The sequence below is a fragment of the Mastigoproctus giganteus genome, chromosome 9 (assembly GCF_048544385.1).
Source record: "Mastigoproctus giganteus isolate SK-2022 chromosome 9, ASM4854438v1, whole genome shotgun sequence".
Lineage (NCBI taxonomy): Eukaryota > Metazoa > Arthropoda > Arachnida > Uropygi > Thelyphonidae > Mastigoproctus > Mastigoproctus giganteus.
Window position 1 is genome coordinate 106,175,632 of NC_143583.1, and position 20,055 is coordinate 106,195,686.

Sequence of the window (20,055 nt, forward strand, 5' to 3'; positions counted from 1 at the left end):
GCTCTGGGGTTGCTGTTTCCTATGTGTAGTACTTTACATTTGTCAATGTTAAACTTCATTTGCCACCTCTCAGCCCATCTGCTCAACCTTTCCAGATCCTGTTGCAGCAGCATAGTGTCAGTAGTGTCCTTGACAACCCTGCCTACCTTTGTATCGTCTGCAAACTTCGACATTAAGCTTGATTTATCCTCATCAATATCATTTATGAATACAGAAAACAATAATGGACCCAACACTGAACCCTCAGGGACTCCACTAATAACATTAGTCCACGACGAGCAGTTTCCATTGATTACCACTCTCTGTCTTCTCCCCCTCAGCCACCCCTTTATCCAAAGCAGCAATTTGCCTCCAATGCCACACTGCTCCAATTTGTGCAGCAGTCTTCCATGTGTAACAGTATCAAAAGCCTTTCTAAGATCCAAGTATATAATATCAAAGTTATTCCCTGCATCCAGTTCCTTTGTGACTGCATCATAGTATCCAATAAAATTGGTCAGGCAAGACTTCCCCTTAACAAAACCATGCTGTGTCTGAGCTATAGCTGAAGTCTTGTCTAAATGATCCTGCAGTGCTTCTTTAACTAGTGCCTAAATTAATTTTCCTGGAACAGAAGTTAAACTCACAGGTCTATAATTACTTGTGTCAGCCTTTGATCCTCCTTTGTGAATTGGGGGTGACATTTGCACATCTCCAGTCTCTGGGTACCTCCCCTGAGTCCAAGGAAGCTCTCATAATTATGGCTAACGGGTTTGCTTACTTCCTTTGCTGCCTCCTTTAATATAACTGGATAGATCCCATCCACCCCGGGCGCCTTTCTTGTGTTTATCTTCAACAATTTCTCTTCCACTTTACTCTCAGTTATTACAAGATTCTCTAGCTTACTGCTAGAATTGAATACACCTCTCGCTTTCCCCTCGCTAAATAACTCCTTATGTGTGAATGTCAATGCAAAATATTCATTTAGTTTGTTAGCTACCTGAGCAGGATCACCAACAGTTGACCCATCGATATCAAGTGGACCAATCTGATTCATCCCCTTCCTTCTAGAGTTTACATAAGTAAAGAACTCTTTGCTGTTTTTGTTTGCATCCCTTGCCAAAGATTTCTCGTAATCTGCCTTCGCCTGCCTAACCTCCTTTGTAACTTGGTTACAGATCAACTCGTATCTATCACAGGCTTCTGTGTCGTGTTAATTTGTATGTATCCCGTGTTTCTTCTCTGCCATATGCCTCATCAGTTCATCTGACATCCATTTAGGCCTAAACCTTGAACAATATTTCTTAGTTGGTATGTATAGCCTAGTAGCTTCCAAGATAAGTTCTTTGAATGCTTCCCATTTTGCATTTGCTGTTGGTAACATCATCAGTTGGTCCCACTGTATAGAATTTAAATACTGTCTCAGTCCATCGTAGTCGCCTTTACGAAAGCAATAACCCTTCCCTTTACCCCTAATGGTAGTTACCTCTTTGAGTAAATCCCACTTCAGCTCACTGTGATCACTGCCACCTAGTGGTTCATTTATCTGCAGATTCTTAATGCATGAAGAATCACTGCTGATAATCAAATCAAGAGTATTCTTCCCTCTAGTTACCTCCTGAACATGCTGATGCAGAAAACAATCGTCCAATAAATCCACAAAAGCCTTGCTAGTGTGTGAGTGACCAGCCACCAAATTCCAGTCAATATCTGGGAAATTAAAATCTCCCATTATAAGACTCTCTGATTTACTGGCCCACTCTATTTCCCTGTATAGTATCTTATTATACTCATCAGAGTCATTAGGCCTATAGCACACTCCTACTCTCAATTTTGATCTCCCAATGCTTATGTCACATTCTGCCTTGGGGGTTGCCGCTGTGTTGCGTGACGACCAAGTGCAAGCTCTGGCGTTGATGTGGGCAGCTGAGAGCTTGATGGGCCCCTCAATTTAGTTCCTTCGAGGGCATCCACCCTGTCCTTCAAGCTCTCATATAGGCCCATAAGAACGCTGAGTTGTTGCCTGATTTCGATTTCCATCTGTTTCTTCACTTCAAAAACACTGCAGGAAAACGTTTCTTTAGCAATAATGAATAGTATGGAAATATTTTATGACAGTCCCTTCATTTTGAAATGTTTTAAAATCCTGTTGCACTAATGTGTGATGACACTATCAATGCTGCACATCAGAGAGCAACAATGGTGTTATCAGTGCCATGACATATTCCTGCAACAACATTTCAAAAACCTAATCAAACACTGGAATAAATAAATTTCTGTTTATTCTCAATAAAATAAAGGTCCAGAAGAGCTGACATATTCATTTTGACTGCATATATATTTAAATGAGTTAATGAAAGCCCAAGTTTCCGGCATCACAATGGACAGTGCAATTTTTCATAGAAGCATATGGGCTCAAATACTCAATCTCCTTACGCATATCAACCACTGTATTAATACTATCAAATGGGAAGACAGAGTGGGAAGGGAGAATATTGACAAATTATGGACTTATTATTTTAAAGCTGCTATAATGGAAGCTATGATTGTCTTCAGCATACCATTAAGAAAATAAAGCAGGAGGAGGATGCCAAGATAGATGAATAAGGAACTATATAGTTTAATAGACCAAAAAAAAGTATCTTGGAGAGGGGATAACATTGGAAACTATACGACTCCATTAATGTATGAAATAAAATGAATGACGGTGAAATTTTCATGATATTAACCCACTTGCAAGTGCAAAAAAGACTGCTCTTCCTCTAACCATGCAGTCACTTAGCCCCCACATGCTTACATTTGAAAAATCTGTAAAAAAATAACCAAAAACTTCACTTTTTTTGATGTCACCTTCATTTTCAATTTTTTCTGAATGTAACTGTGAAAATTTTATTTTTTTGTATTAAAAACATTTTAAATTAAGTTTTGAAAGTAAACTCCCTTTAGACCTGTCAGCAAAATTAAAATTCAAAACCACACATTTCAACATACACCAGCAATTGGACAATAGCACATCACTAACAGGAATACCCACTGCATGAAACTTGAAGCACGCACATCAACAGTTTGATTCTAGATGATGCTTCAATGTCATAAAGCTGGAGAATGTTACTGATTGGAGGAAGGTGTGCAGCAGTAAACACAACTTGATATCAATAACTGAAAGTTACACATGCCAACCAATGCATGCATATAATTAAGTTTAACTTAATTCATGAATTTCCTAATTGTGTGATAAGAAATGTGAAAAGAGAGATTTCTGAAATTTTCAGCAGAGAAATCAAAGAAAACATTTCAAAAACAGCTATTAGCTCTGATGGGAACTCACTTATCAAAGCTCTGACTGGAACTAACAGACACCAAGTGGGAATGGAAATAGCCTAGGAAAAAGGTAGACACTTGTGTTCAACTGGAGTCTATTAAACACCAAAAAAAAAATGTGATGTCTTGTAATTCACAGTATATCAAAATTAAAACAGAGAATTAAAACAGAAAATACTGTATAACCAATTAGGGAATACTCGTTGGCAAAAGTACATGGGAGGATTTCATTTCATTTACAAATTTTAAAAATAACAGAAAAAAAGCGGTTCCAGTTAGATGCCATATAAGCAACGGAAAATTAATCACTGGAATACACTTCCTTCATTTGAATTTTCTCAATGAAGTTCAAATGCCTACCAGATAAGTATACTTACAAAACACAAAAAGAGGGAAACATACATCATGATTTTATTTTATTTATTTTTTGTTTCTTCCTAAAGTCTCTAACTTTCCTTGCACTGTATGACCGATACTAATATTATATGTTTGAATGGTTATCATGGTGATTATAATAAAATATATTACAATCAACTACCTGTAACCCTGTAGCTCCATATAATTTCTTTCCTGCATCTCACAACATTTTTGAAAATAAAACACTGTAACCCTACCTTACAATTTAATCTCATATAAACACAAACATATTATGCAGATGGGCTGAGAAATGGCAATGGAAGTTTAACATTGACAAGTGCAAGGTAATATAAGATTACTACTTCATATCAGCAGCAGCAATCCCAGATGTAGTACTAACCAGTGTACTACCAACTGTGGTGCCATATTCAGGGTAATGCAAAATGAATAAGACCTGGGGATAATTGTGCAGTCAGATATGAAGTTCTCTGAACAGTGCAGATGGGCTTCCAGGGCACTTCATGTGGTTTTGCCAATGATATACCGAATTTTGCTAGCAGGGATAATTGTTATGTTGTTATTGGGTTTTTAGGAGCATTATCAACTAAGGCCATATTGCTCTGGGGATATGCAGTGGTCATTTCCTGACCTTTCCACATCCTCCGTATTTGGTGGCCGCAGGCTTGAACACCGGTCTAATCAAGAAGCGTGTGCTATGCACTGCTGCTCCTGCCCACTTGGCTACGGGGACGCCAACAGGGATAAGGAGATGATTATCCCATTGTATAAGGCAATGGTTAGGCCACATCTTGAGTAATGCATTGGGATCTGGAGGCCTCATTTTAGAGGATGTGGATCTGTTGGAATGGGTGCTGAGAAAGGCAACGAGACTGAAAAAGGGAACAAAACAGTGCTCTTACCAAGAAAGGGTTCAGTTCTGCAAACTGCAGTGTTTGGTAGAGACTAGGAACCTGTGAAGTGATCTGACTGAGGCATTTAAGGCTTTGAATGGATTGCCCGAACTCAATGCTGATGGCATTCTTTCTCTTGCTTAGCCTACACGAAGGAGCATACATAAATTACAATTAAGGAAGGATGGTTGCAGGATAGATGTGTAAAAGTTTGCCTTCAGCCATCAGGTAGTTGATTGTTGAAACAAACTTCACAAAAGTCTGTTGCTGTAGAAGTGGATAGTTTAAATAAATTCAAGGAAGAAATAGACAAACTATTGGAAGGGATGGACAGGTGATTTGATAAGTTTTTTTGGAGGGGGCTAATGCTGTATAAGCTTGCTTTCTTGCATCGTTTGCCACTACTAATACACACTGAGTGGCCACTTTTATTAGGTAGTAGTTCACCCTTTAGCCCTTTGAAAAGCCTGGATTTGTCATGGCATAGACAAGGGGCAGGCATATAAATGGCAGGCCAAATAAAATTTTTGTGAGGTACATGCGGACCAAATTTTTTTTTTTTTTTTTAGCTTTCCATAATTTTTAGGATTATTAAAATAGCATAACAAAAGAACTGTCATAAACAGTTTTATGTTATTTACTGTAATATTTATACATACCCGTACATATAATTAATTTTATAAATAAGAAAAATGAAGTACAAATTCAAGATAAAATTACAAAAATATAATTATAGTAACAAAATACAAATACAATTCCAGTAATAAAAACTGCAATATTTTATTTTTATAATATTTAATGAGAGATTTGATACTGTTTATTTTTATCAGTGAATTTGGATTAAAATTTATCGTAGCAATGCAGAGAGTATTTTCTAAATTTATGTCAGAAATTCCAATGTGAAGTTTTAGAGATCTTCTAAGCATTCACTATCTTTTACTTTGTCAGAAATTCCATTAATTCAAAAATATATATAATAAATGGTGGGCCGTTTATTATATATATTTTGAAAATTACCACAGGCTGGATTATGCATGTTCATGGGCTGGAGCTTGCCCACCCCTGGCATAGTCTCAATGATTGTGGAAAGAATACCACAAAGATATTGGTTCATGCTGATTGAATTGCATTCTGAAACTGTTGCAAATTCTAGTCCAAAGAGCATGTTCCATCTCATCCAACAGGTGCTCAGCTGAATTGAGATCTGATGAATCGGGAGGCCATCACATTACCCTTTTCAAAGAAACCATCCACAGATGGATACACTGCCTGGTTGGAAACTATTTCCAGATAACTTCTGGATCAAAATGTTGTTCTATTAGTATACAGGATGGCGCTGCTTTTTAAGATGCCCCTGGTATTATAATGAATATTACTATGTTGTTTAGTGAGGGAGGAGAGTTATAAAATTTAATGAAATGTGTGGTTAACAGTAACATTAAAAGAAAATTAATTGAGAAAGCTTTTTGCTTGTAAAGGTGACTACGGTGCTCTGAGACAGTTTATAAGTTCTATACTGTGGGACCAAATGATGTTACCGATTAGCAAATTCTAAATGGGAAACATTCAAAGAATTAATCTTAGAAGCTACAAGCTTTTCATACCAAGAAATACTGTTCAAGGTTTAGGCCTAATTGGATGTCAGATAAACTAATGAGACTTGTGGCAGAGGAAAAAAATGCATGGGTTACATATAAATTATCAAGTGACACAGAAGCCTATGGTAGATATAAGCTGTAATGTAATCAAGTCAAAGGAGGTTAGGCAGGCAAAGGCAAATTGCAAGAAATCTTTGGCAAAAGATGCAAAGAAAAACAGCCAAGAGTTCTTTGCTTATGTAAACTCTAGAAGGAAAGTGAAGAATCAGACTGGTCCACTTGATATTGATTGTTCGACTGTTGATGATCCTACTCAGGTAGCTGACAAACTGAATGAGTATTTTACATCTACATTCACACATGAGGAGTTATTCAGGAAAAGGAAAGGAATGCCAGAAGTTTATCAAACTCTGGCAGGGAGCTAAATGATTTTGTAATAACCGAGAGCAAAGTGGAGGAGAAACTGTTGAAGTTAAACATAAAAAAGGCACTATCCAGTTATATTGAAAGAGGCAGCAATGGAAGTAAGCAAACCCTTGGCCATAATTATAAGAGCATCCTTAGATTCAGGGGAGGTCCCCATGGACTGGAGATGTGGAAATGTGACACCAATTTACAACAGGATAATCTACACAAGACTTCAGTTATAGCTCAGACACAGCATGGGTTTGTTAAGGGGAAGTCTTGTCTGACCAATTTGATTGGATACTATGATGTGGTCAAAAGGGAACTAGATGCAAAAAATAATTTTGATATCATATACAGGCATACCTCGGTTAACGTTACCTCTGATAACGAAGCTTCGATATAACGAAGTCAGCAATTTCAAGCCCCATTTAACATAGAAAAAAAATATTCCAGTTTAATCACCTGAAATCTAAACAAACTGAAGAAATTACAGAAACCTTTGGGGCTTCTCGTGGTTGGTTCGAGAAATTTAAAAAACGGGCCAGGATTCATAGTGTAAAATTAACAGAAGCTGCAAATAAGTTTCCAGAAAAACTATAGGAAATAATTGAACGTGAAAATTTTCCACCAAATTTGGTGTTCAGTGTTGACGAAAGCGGTTTGTTCTGGAAACGGCTACCAACAAAAAGCTTCATTTCTATTGAAGAAAAATCAGCTGCTGGGTTCAAAGCAGCCAAAGACCGTTTAACGTTACTCTTTGGATCAAATGCCTCTGGCGATTATAAATTAAAATTGTTATTAGTTTACCATTCAGAAAATCTGAGGGCGTTAAAAGGTAACATAAAAATGAATTTACCTGTAATATGGAAAGCAAATAGAAAAGCGTGGGTTACCAAGGAGTTATTTACTGATTGGTTTGTTAACCACTTTTGTCCTGGAGTAAAACGGTATTGTCAAAAAAACAACTTTGAAGAAAAAGCTCTTTTGTTGTTAGACAATGCTCCGGGACATCCTACTGATCTTAACACGTTGGACACATGCATTCCTGTCAAAGTTGTGTTTCTTCCAGCAAACACAACTTCCCTATTGGATCAGGGAATAATAGCATCATTTAAAGCTTATTATCTGCGTCGAACATTAAGCAATTTAACAACTAGAGGATAAAGAGGAAATGACAGTTAAAACTTTTTGGAAAAACTACACCATTAAAAACGCAATTGAAAACATTGATAGTACTTGGAAAGAAGTCACTAAGAAATGCTTAAATGGAGTTTGGCGCAAAATATGGCCAGAAGTTGTACTAGAAGAAGAAAATAACATCCAAGAAATTAGAAATAAAGTTATCCAGATGGCTCAATCAATAGGTTTCGAAAATGTCGATGAAGAGGATGTTAGAAATTTATTGAATGCAGAAGATGATGGTTTTTCAGTGGAAGAATTAGAAAATCTTGTTAGCAACGAAGACAAAGATAATGAAGACGAAGTTAAAGAAGTTCCTGCCGAAAAAGTGTTAACCAAAGATTTAAAAATGTGCTTAAATGACACTGAAAACGTTTTAAATTTTTTTAGTGAAAATGATCCTGATTTCGGAAGAAGTTTTATTGTTAAGCGATCAGTGTTAAATGCAATAACTCCTATAGGCAATTGTTAAATGAAAGAGAAAAAAGCATAAGCAATCAACTTTAGACTCATATTTTAAAATGTGATTTCACTTTGTATGTAAGTTGACTGTTTATTTAATAAAACTTTTCTTTGTTCGAAAAAAAAGCTTTTCATTTTCTTTACGTAGGAACGTATCCCTATTCCGGCCATAGTATTTTTACCTCTGAAAACGAAGTTTCGCTTAACGAAATAATTTCGTGGAACGCATCCTATTCGTTATTCGAGGTATGCCTGTACTTGGGTTTTAGGAAAGCTTTTGATACTGTTGCACAGGTAAGACTACTGTACAAATTGGAGCAGTATGGCATTAAGGGCAAATTGATGCTATGGATAAAGGAATGATTGAGTGGGAGAAGACAGAGTAGTAACCAATGGACACTGCTCTTCATGGACTAATGTTTTTAGTTGAATCCTCCAGGGTTCAGTGTTGGGCCCATTGTTGTTTTCTGGCTTTATTAATGATAATAATGAAGATGTATCAGGGGCTTAGAGTGGAACACGCATTTTGTGTGTTATCAGACATTCAGTCTAAAACACTGATGGATCCAATATCTTTCCATCTCAGAAGATTTAGGAGAAGTCCGGTTGGCCTGCCTCCCTAAAATCCACTCATGCACACCTTCTCGATGGTAAGCCCTGTTATGTCACTTAGGTGGCAACGAACACGTAGAGTGGTTCCCTTCAAGATGCCTGGTCAGTGTGAAGAGGAAAAAACCAAACCCTCCAGCACATGACAGCACAAAGAAACATATGATCCTCAGTCACCAGCAGCTTTCACTCCCCCTCTTATAGCAACAAGAGGATCAGAATGGAAGAAGAGAGTGTGCCAAGAATCTCTGGGTACGACCAGGCTGCCATGCACAGAAACTGAACTTGGCCTGTTACAATGTAAGATTGCTCACTGGTGAAGATAGGATATTAGAGCTGGAAAAGGAATTAGAAAATGTGAATTGGAATATCATCGGTTTTGCTGAAACAAGAAGAAGAAATGAATCACTTAAGTTTATCAAGTGGAAATCTGCTGTACACCAATGGAAACAGTGAAAGGAGCGAAGGTGGAGTTGGCTTTCTGGTCCATAAAGATATAAAAAACAACATTTTGGATTTCAAAAGTACATCACCAAGGGTATCAAGACTACTACTCAGGATTTCTAAGAGGTACAAGCTAAAGGTTATTATGATTTATGCACCAACATCGAGCCATGATGATGAAGAGGTAGAAGAAATGTACACCGAAACTGAGTCTTCTAGATGAGCAGAAAACCCATTACCCTATCATTATGGGGGATTTCAATGCTAAGGTTTGAAAGAGACAAAACAGTGCAGAAAGGGGAACTACAGGAAATTTTGAAATTGGTGAAAGAAATAAAAGAGGTGAAAGACTTGTGGAATTTGCAGAATCTTGAGGATTGTCAGTAATGAACACTTTTTTCAAGAAAAGGGTGAACAGAAAGTGGACATGGAAGAGCCCAAATGGATTAACAACTAATGAAATCGAATTCATCCTCACTAACAGAAGGTAGGTCGTGAATGATGTTACCATCCTAAACAAGGTAAATATTGGAAGTGATCAGAAAAGAAAGGAAAAAACTGACACAAGTAAATAATACAAAGGCCTTTGAATAACAGAAGAGGAGAAAAAGCAGTATGCACTGGAACTTAACAAGTTTGAGCTTTTGCAGACGGCTCAAGACCACGATATCGACAAGGAATATTACAACTTTCTGAAAGTGATAAAGCCCAAGAAACCTACAGGTAAAAAGAAATCCAAAGAAGAAAAAATTAGTCAAGAAACACTTGTCATGATGAAGCAAAGATGACAAATGAAGAGCAAGATAAATACTGATACGGATAAAATTGAGTATACTGAGTTATGCAAACCCATTGGAAAAAGACTCAGAGAAGACATAAGATTTAACACAACAAAAGTAGAACAAGCATTAAGGGAAAACAAAGGATTTAAATCAGCAGCCATGAGCAGTAATACAGAAAGACAAATGATACTAAAACTGAAGAATAGCAATGGTGTACTTATAAATAGCAGAGAAGGCATAATTCAAATAGCAAAAGACTACTATAGAGAATTATACAAGGAGCGAGGGAATGATGCCAGCAATGGGGAAGATGGATGACAAATTAGTAACACATATGACAAACCCAATATCCTTCCTGATGAGGTAGTACATGCATTGAAGAAAGTGAAGAATCAGGTAGCCCCCGGAGGAAGATGAAGTTACTGCAGAATTGTTAAAATTGGGAGGAAGAGACATGGCACAAAAACTGGAAAGACTCATCACAAAATGCATTAGAAAAGGTGTGATGCCTAAGGAGTGGAATAATGGAATCATAGTTTTGCTGCATAAGAAAGGAGATAAATCAGAAATTGGAAATTATAGACCAATTAGCTTGTTATCCCACATCTATAAGTTGTTCACAAGGATCATTACTAACAGATTAGAAAGAATACTTGATGAGAATCAACCAAAAGAGCAAGCTGGCTTTAGGACAGGATTCTCAACTATGGATCACCTTCATGTAATATCATAGCTAATGGAGAAAGCAAACGAAAATAAAACACCATTATGCCTGACATTTGTGGATTATGAAACAGCATTTGACTCCATACAGCATAAGGCAATGTTTCGGGCACTGGAAAGACAAGGCATAGATACCCTATATATTACGATTTTGAAGAAAATATATGAGAATGCTACCTCCCTTATCAGACTAGACAAAGATGGTAGCAAATTTAAAACTGAGAAAGGAGTTCAACAAAGAGTTCACAATATCTCAGAAGTTGTTTACTGCTGCCCTTGAGGCAGCTTTCAGATAATTGGACACTGGTCAGAAAGGAGTCAATGTGAATGGAGAGTACCTAAATCATTTACAATTTGCAGATGATAGCATTAGCATTAGTAGAGGCATATGATGCAAGAAAGCAAGCTTATTCAGCATCAGCCAAAAAAAAAAAAAAAAAACCCTCTCCCATTTCACCCCTCCGTTCGTTCGAAATACCTGTCCAGTTGAGCTTTAAATTTGTTTAGGCTATCAACTTCAACAACAAGTGATGGAAGTCGGTTCCACCAACCAACCACCCGCTGGCCAAAGGCAAATTTCCGCACATCTATCCGACATCCGTCCTTCCTCAATTTGAATTTATGCCCTCTAAGGTGATTATTCTGAGAAAGATGAAGAATCCCATTGGCATTGAGCATGCTCAAACCATTCAAAGCCTTATACACCTCTATCAGATCACCTCGCCGGTGCCTAGTCTCCAGACTCTGTAATTTGCAAAACTTAAGCCTTTCTTCGTAAGAGCAACCCTTTGTTCCATTTACGATACTGTAATCATAAGCAACGATCCAAAAGAATTAGAGGAAAATCTTAGTTAGTTATGCAGAGTTAGTAAGGATTTTGGATTAAAGATGAATATGGCTAAAATAAATCTGGGAATCTGGCTAGATGATTTAAGATAAGTTAGGCAAAACAAATGATAACCCTACGAAAGAAAACTTCATCACTAGCGGGAATAGTCGCCAGGTCCTCTGCCTGGATGTCTCCTTCTCTTCTCAGACCTTTCTTTAATTCAGCCGCACCTCACCTATGGAATCATCTCATGGGCTACCACCAGCCAAGAAAAAATTATAGGTGGTAGATGACTTTCATCAACCGGTGAAATACCACCACTTTGCTTACTGGAGGCTTGAAGTGGTGAAACCCATGTTTAGTCTCTAGTGCAAAGTTTCCGGCAACCCCCTCTCCCCATACTTCTCCTTCAACCCATGCATGGTACTAAGTACTATAGGTTTTGATACCTTTCATGTTTGGGGTTTTCATAAAAAAAAAAAAAAAACCTGCGAGAATCAACTCCATTCTCAATCAATGCATTCGTTCAATTTTGGGACTTCCCTGGAACGCATTGGTTAGTTCGAGATACAAGGAAGTGAGACTCCTTAGCATCTACCAGCTATTGCAGAAAGCCGATGTGATCCTTGTTTTACAATGCTATGAAGGCAGCAGTTTTTCCCCCTCTCTTCAGATCCTTTTTCAAAACCACAGATGAAGAAGAAATATCATACAATCTAATAAATGAAGCCAACCTGAAGATTCCGCTTTTCAGAAAAGCCGTCAGAAAAGTATAAAATACAGAGGCGCTAAAACCTGGAACAAACTTCCTGCAAATATCAAAAATGTCACTTCACTAAATCAATTCAAGAAACTACTAATTGAACACATCACTAGGGATGTCTGATTCGAATTACCTTCCACTCAACTCCTGGATTTTAAAAACACCAACATGGAAATAATGTCCAAATGTTAAAGGAAGCAGTTGGCAAATAGTTTGTAAATTTCTGTGCATGTATCTCATCATTTTTCTTTTCTCTCCTCATTTAATTGCAAAAATGTTCAGAATGATGTTATAAGTAGTGTTGCTTTTCGAAGTCTTCTGTAAAGAAATGTACAAAAAACTCCAATTTATTTATGTCTTTCCTGTTGAACATTACCTGTACAATTTCAGAACTGTACATTTTTCAATTGTATATTTGTATATTCATAATTTTTTAAGGGAACACCCCCTAAAAAGCCATTGGCTTATGTGTTCTCCCTCCCTTTTTTGCTGTTATCTCCCAAAAAAGTGTAACATAAAATAGGGATAAATAAATTATTATTATTATTATAAAAGTAATGATGAACAAGTATGCCGTAGAAGGAGATATAATGATTGAAGGAGCAGTAATTGAAAAGGTGGAATCATATACTTATCTGGAACAAGTCATCAGATGTAATAATGATAAATGGCTGGAAGTCAAGAGAAGAATAAATTTTGGATGGATAGCATTCAGGAAATAAAGACACATACTGAGGAGCAATATCCGATTTGTCTGAAATGTAAAATAATGAACCAATGTATGCTACCCACCATGACTTACGGAAGTGAAACTTGGGCACTCACCAAAAAAAATGGAAGAGAAAATGGATTAGGCAGCAAACTCAAGTAAAGGACATTCTTATCAAAACTAAAGAACTAAAATGGTCTTGGGCAGGACACATAGCTGAAAGACATGATGGCAGATGGACTAAGAGAATAACAGAATGATACCCAAGAGGGGCTAGAAGAAAACCTGGAAGACAATGATGGAGATGGACAGATAAAATTAATGAGTTTGTGGGTAGTAAATGGATAGCCATTGCACAAAAGAGAAGGAACTGGAAAGTTGCTGGAGAGGCCTTCATCCTGGAGTGGATTGAAAATGGCTGATGATGATTATCAGGTTTCATGTCCAACTTTGCAGACAATAAGAAGGTTGGCAAGGTTGTTAATGACAGTACACTACTGCAACAGGATCTAGAAAAGTTGAGCAGATGGGTTGAGAGGTGGCAACTCTCAACTCTCATCTGCAACTCGCAACTCTCATCTGCCATCATGTCTTTCACTCTCTGGTGAAAGACATGATGGCAGATGGACTAAGAGAATAACAGAATGATACCCAAGAGGGGCTAGAAGAAAACCTGGAAGACAATGATGGAGATGGACAGATAAAATTAATGAGTTTGTGGGTAGTAAATGGATAGCCATTGTACAAAAGAGAAGGAACTGGAAAGTTGCTGGAGAGGCCTTCATCCTGGAGTGGATTGAAAATGGCTGATGATGATTATCAGGTTTCATGTCCAACTTTGCAGACAATAAGAAGGTTGGCAAGGTTGTTAATGACAGTACACTACTGCAACAGGATCTAGAAAAGTTGAGCAGATGGGTTGAGAGGTGGCAACTGAAGTTTAACACTGACAAATCTAAAGTACTGCATATGGGTAGCAGTAACCCCAGAGTAACGTATCAACTATTCTCCACTACACTCAGAGTATTGGAGAATGAAAAAGACCCTGGGGGTTATTGTGCAGTCAGATATGAAGTTTTCTTAACGGTCCAGACAGTCTTCAAGAGTAGCTCATGGTGTCTTGTCAATGATATACAGGAATATTTCTAGCAGGGATAAGGAGGTGATTATCCCCTTATATAAGACAATGGTCAGGCCACACCTTGAGTACTGTATACAGGTCTGGAGGTCTCATTTTAGGAAGGATGTAGAGCTGCTGGAAAGAGTACAAAGAAGGGCAATAAGATTGTTGAATGGAACAAAGAGTTGCTCTTATGAAGAAAGGCTTTAAGTTCTGCAAATTGCAGTCTCGGGATCTGAATGAGGTGTATAAGGCTGTGAATGGTTTGAGCAAGCTCAATGCTGATGGGATTCTCCCTGTTGCCCAGATTAATTGCCTGACGGGACATGAATTCAAATTGAGGAAAGACAGTTGTAGAATAGATGTATGGAAATTTGCCTTTAGCCAGCCGGTGGTTGATTGCTGGAACAAATTTCCATCTGTCGTTGTGGAAGTTGACAGCTTAAATAAATTCAAGGGAGAACTACACAAACATTTGGGGATGGGTGAAATGGGAAGGTTTTTTTTTTGTTTATTTGTGGCCGATAATATATAAGCTTGTTTTCTTGCATTATATGCCTCTACTAATGCTAAACCTATAATCTTGTTTTATTGAAAAAAAACAGCATTTATTATTGAATAGTCAACAGACTGTTCAATACAAAATTATCTTACCCTTCATTAAGGTTTTCACCTTAATAAAGGTGAAGATTATTCAAAATGCAAAATCGACATCACACACAAAAAAGTTTGAAATTTCATACTATGCATGTAATTGTCCTGTTCTTAGTATTGAGGTGTTATGTGTCATTGGTCCTTATAACTGAGTTGTCATGGATTGTTTGTCTTTATCACAGAAGCATGTGTGAGAAAATTATTTGCTACTTTGTTACTCTGTCATATTTTCTCCTTTTATCAGTGTTCTAGTATTTGTCTTTTCATTCTGGCTGTACATGATTATTCAATCAAAGCATCTGTTGTCCTAATCTAATTTTCTTCAATTCCATGTTTCCTTCAACCTAATCAGCTTCATTTCTTTGTGTTGGCATAGTAGTCAGAGAAATAAATGCAAGTCACAAAGTTATTCCGTACTTGTAGCAGCTGACTAGGATTTGTTCAGATTTTTTAAATTTTTAATAGTTTTATTACCAGAATGTACATTCCTAAAGAATTAAATTAGCTACATTTCTAAATACTTTATCACTAGATTTACATTACAGCTATTGCAAAACTTTGTTACATTATACTCAATTCCTCTGTTGTTGGTTTTAATTTTGCTCATAAGTTTTATGCAGCTAATCATTTGGATTGTAAGGGTAGGAACCAATGACAGTCTCAGGATTTTTTAAAGTGGAAGATGAGAGCTAAGCAGTGTTCTAGAGAATAATTAAGCTTTAACCATCATGTAGCATAGTACTGTAAAAAAAAAAAAAAAAATTCAGATGGAGGGGTGTCCCTGCCTGGCACTACCAATGCTGATGATGTATTTATTTCTTTAAGCATATTTATTTCTACAAATTTAATTTTAATGAGATTTAATCAATTTGCAATTGATTAAATCTCGTTAAAAGAGTCTGGCAAAGAATGCAAAGAAAAGTAACAAAGCCTTGTTTACTTATGTAAAAACTAGAAGGGAAGGGATAAATCACATTACTCTGCTACGTTTTAATGGGAATTTCTGAAGTTTATAATTTTCTCTGGTGCTCTTCTAATAATATCAAATATTCTTTTATTTTTTATAAAAATGATGCTTTGAATACTGATCATTTGCAAGCACAGTAATTTTGTCCTTGTTTTCTGAAACTTCTAGAGCCAGTTATGTCAAAATTCTTTATTCTTGCATTGATTTACATGTACAGTTGATTCTATGCAGTTATGTAGCACATGGCAGCTGCATTCCCTAGTACCCATGAGTTAACAACAATGCAAGTTTTCTGATTTGTCTAAAGAAAATAAGGAACTCCTTTTGGATGAAGCATCAGAGAACAAGTCTGCTCAGAAATAGAGAACCTTAATTTCAAGTCCAGTTGATCTGGATGATACGATTGGTGATTTTGATCTTCAAGCTACTGAGAGATTTAATGAATGTAATGAGTGTGTCTAGAAAGGCGTATAGTAATAATAAATATAAACTTGGTGCAAAAAAACCACCAAAACATGAGTATCTAGATAAAATTTACTTTTGTAATAGAAACCTGGAATTAATTTTTGCTAGAAATTTACCCTTCCTTTGAAGAACTTGCTAATTGGAAAAGAATACTTCTATGAATTGGGCCTCCGTAGTTGAGTTATCAGGAGCTGGAGTGCAGTAGCACACACTCTTTGAGTAGACCGGGGTTCAAGCCCCTGACTGCTAAATACGGTCGATCTGCAGATTAGCATAGCAGAATATGGTCCATTTCCCTCACCACAAATTGTTGAGGAGACTTCCATCCTGCAGTGGGTTGATAATGGCTGCAGTTTACCTTTACCTTTTACTTCTATGTTTGCAGATGGTAAAGAGCCCACTCTTTTCTCCAATAAAAGAAAATAAAAGGAATGTAGTACTGATGTTAACTTTCTTCAATTCATTATTATCCAGGTAAGGTGGCTGAGTCCAGAAATAACTGGTTTTCATACACAAACTAAAGGTGTAGATACTTTTGACTAGTTTTACTATAATTATTTAGTGTCAAGAATATGGCTGGATTTTTTTTTTTTTTTTTTCATGTTATAAAATATGAGTTTCTTTAAATGTATGACAAATAAATATCTTCGCTTCATTTTAGCATATCAAAAAAATATTTAGTACTGTAGTCACCAGTACTAAGTTGTTGCTCTTAAAATTATTACATATAAAATATTGGAGGCAATATTTTGCCTCTGATATTTTTGCTTTTACATACCCAGGGTACTCTCTCTACGGTAGGTTTAAGAGGCAAAAAATATGAATAGGAATTAACAGTTAAAAATTCGTCCAATTACCAAGATTCAAGACCAGCCCTCGCCAAACGCGTTCCAACTCACTATAGTTATTAGAGGATATTAAAGCCATGAAGCAACATTTAATGTGCCTCTAAAACACGTCTGTAAATTATATCTACTCGTCGGTTCATCTGTTTAACGAGAGATGGTCTTGGGGGGGGACGGGGTCATGTTCTATTGAAATGTTTGAAATTGTATCATGGAACGTACATACTGATACAGAATATCAACCTAAAAGAAATCATTCATTCTGACCTGCTTCAACTTTCCTAAGGAACGGAGAACATGCATCGCACTCCACATAATAAATGCAAGTGATAATTAGATAGGCTTTCAATAGAAAATATACTCTTCAAAAAATAATTCTTATTTTTGCGAATTGCAATTGTTTCCACATGTTTCAAAACAATTACATATATTACATACTCTGAGCACTGCTATGTTCAACTCATTACGAGTAGTCTGCGGGAAATAAAGAAAATCTCACGACACCGGAAACATTCGGTGTGCTAAAGCTGTCCGCTCAAACGTTGTGAACTCCAACATACTGCATAACACTTTTGTGGCAAATAGCAAAACAAAAGATTTTTCAGTAATACTGTAGCTCGAATTATATGAACCCTACTTTTAGTATTACATGTGGTAAAGAATGCAAAAAAACCAAAATTATACAGCATTAACCAGGAAAAAAAATATATTTCCTCCCATATCATATGCTTATCCCCTCTAATATTTGTCTAGGTTCTTTATATTTGTTCAAACAACTCGTTTCCACACCACTAAATGGGAGTTTGTACAAACATTCAAATATCCAATGGCTGAAGGCAAACTTCCACGCATGTATCTTGCAACCACCCTTCCTCAAATTGAATTTATGCCCCTTCATGAGCAAGAGGAACAATTCCATCAGCATTGAGCTTATCCAATCAATCAAAAGAATTAAACACCTCAATCAGATCACCCTGCAAATGACTATTATTCAAACGCTGCAATTTGGAGAACTGAACTGAAGAACTGGTAAGAGCACCCTTTTGGCTCTCGTGGATAGCACAGTTGGTAGGATCGCCGTCTTCCCCACACCGGATAGAAAAGACCTGAGTTTGAATGCCGTCGATGACGGGAGGAATTTGTATGGGTTTTTTTCACAACGTGGCAGAGTCAGTTGGTCTCAGGTGAGAGCAGCGTGGGTGTTTTCTCCCAGAAAATCGGGTTTTTCGTACAGCAAAACAGAAAATCAACTTCAGAACACATGCAATTTAGAGACAATATACACGGATCAACATGGTTACCGATGCTCCAAAAAAAACCTCACATCTGGTGAGTATGGGTCCTGAACTGGATATCATCATTCCTCTCTCTCTCTCTCTCTCTCTCTCTCTCTCTCTCTCTCTCTCTCTCTCTCTCTCTCTCTCTTTGCCTGGTAGCAAAAGCCTCACTCTTCCTTGCACCATATGGTTAATAATGATAACCCAATTACAACTACAGCATCTTTTGTCCCTCCCTCTACTTCAGTAAGCGTTCGTGGGAAGTATAGTGGATATAACCATCGTCCTTCGCACACTAAGTGGAAAAGACCTGCATTCGAATCCCGTCAATGTTGCGAGGAATTTTTATAGACCTTATTCACGACGTGACTGAAATAGTGAGTCTGAAATGACGGTAGCGTGATATTTTCTCCCACATTCTCGGGTTTTTCGAACAGCAATAGCAACATAACCACATACCACATGCAATTTAGAAACATATTATATTCCAGAAGATTCACATGCTTCTTAAAATGAGGCGTCCAGAACTATATGCAGTACTCGTAAACTAATGTGGCTGTGGCTTAACCATTTCCTTATATATTACTGGATACTCAACTACTGGTCCTGTTGGAAAATACTGTACATCATTGATAAAAATCAAATAACCAGGGGCTCTCATCGGGTGAGTATGGGATGGGCACACCCAGGGTTCTCAGCTGGATATCATTATTCTACTCTTTCTTCGTGTTTCCTCTACTTTTCTCTCTCTCTCTCTCTCTCTCTCTCTCTCTCTCTCTCTCTCTCTCTCTCTCTCTCTCTCAGGAATTTTTTAACTCGGGAATTTTTTTTAGCTGGTGCAGTATAAGCTTCAGGCTCCCTTGCACCACATAGCTAATAATAATAATAATAATAATAATAATAATAATAATAATAATAATAATAATAATAATAACTGTTCTAGCAGCTTATCTGCACTGTCAGAGAACTCAAGTCTGACTGCACAATTATTACCTGTTTTTTCATTTTGAAGGAACTTGAACGTGGTACCACACGTTGCTATGTTATTCTGGGAATACCGCTATCCGCATCTAGTACCTGAATTTGTCAATTTTAACTTTGAATTGCCATTTCTCAGCCCATCTGCCATATTTTTCTAGATCTTTTTCTAATAGCGTGCGCCGTCGTGGGTAGTACAGATGGTAGATCGCAATCTTCCCAATACCAGGTGGAAAAGACCTAAATTATAGTAATAATAGTAATAGTAAAGCAATAGTAATAGAGGCATGTGATGCAAGAAAGCGAGCGTATGAGCTTATGTAGCATTAGTCAAAAAAAAAAAAAAAAAAAATTCACACAACCATTCCCTCTAAATATTTGTCCAGTTCCTCCTTGAATTTATTTTAGCTATCAACTTACACAACGACAGATGGAAGCTTGTTCCAGTAATTAACCACCCGCTGACTAAAAGCAAATTTCCGCACATCTATTCTACAGCTGTCTTTCCTCAATTTGAATATATGCCCCCTTAGGTTCATAATCTGAGCAAGCGGAAGAATCCCATCAGAATTCAGCATGTACAACCCATTCAAGGCCTTATACACCTGAATCAGATCACCCCACAGGTGGCTAATCTTCAGCTGCTGATGTGGTTTCAAAGGAACTGGATGCAAA

The 20,055-nt window shown here is 37.1% G+C and overlaps 1 protein-coding gene across 2 annotated transcripts in view; it reads right to left on the reverse strand.

Annotated features, from left to right (window-relative positions):
* The window catches only part of Stoml2 (stomatin like 2), a 213,702-nt gene extending 196,099 nt beyond the window's left edge, over positions 1–17,603 (reverse strand). Inside the window, exon 1 of one of the 2 annotated variants that reach the window (XM_090382179.1) lies at positions 17,393–17,603. In XM_090382179.1, coding sequence (XP_090238305.1) covers positions 17,393–17,440 — 48 coding nt within the window. In that variant the 5' untranslated portion in view covers positions 17,441–17,603. The remainder of the gene's footprint in view (positions 1–17,392) is intronic. The other variant, XM_090382178.1, reaches the window with a different exon arrangement.
* Positions 17,604–20,055: the final 2,452 nt, after the last annotated feature.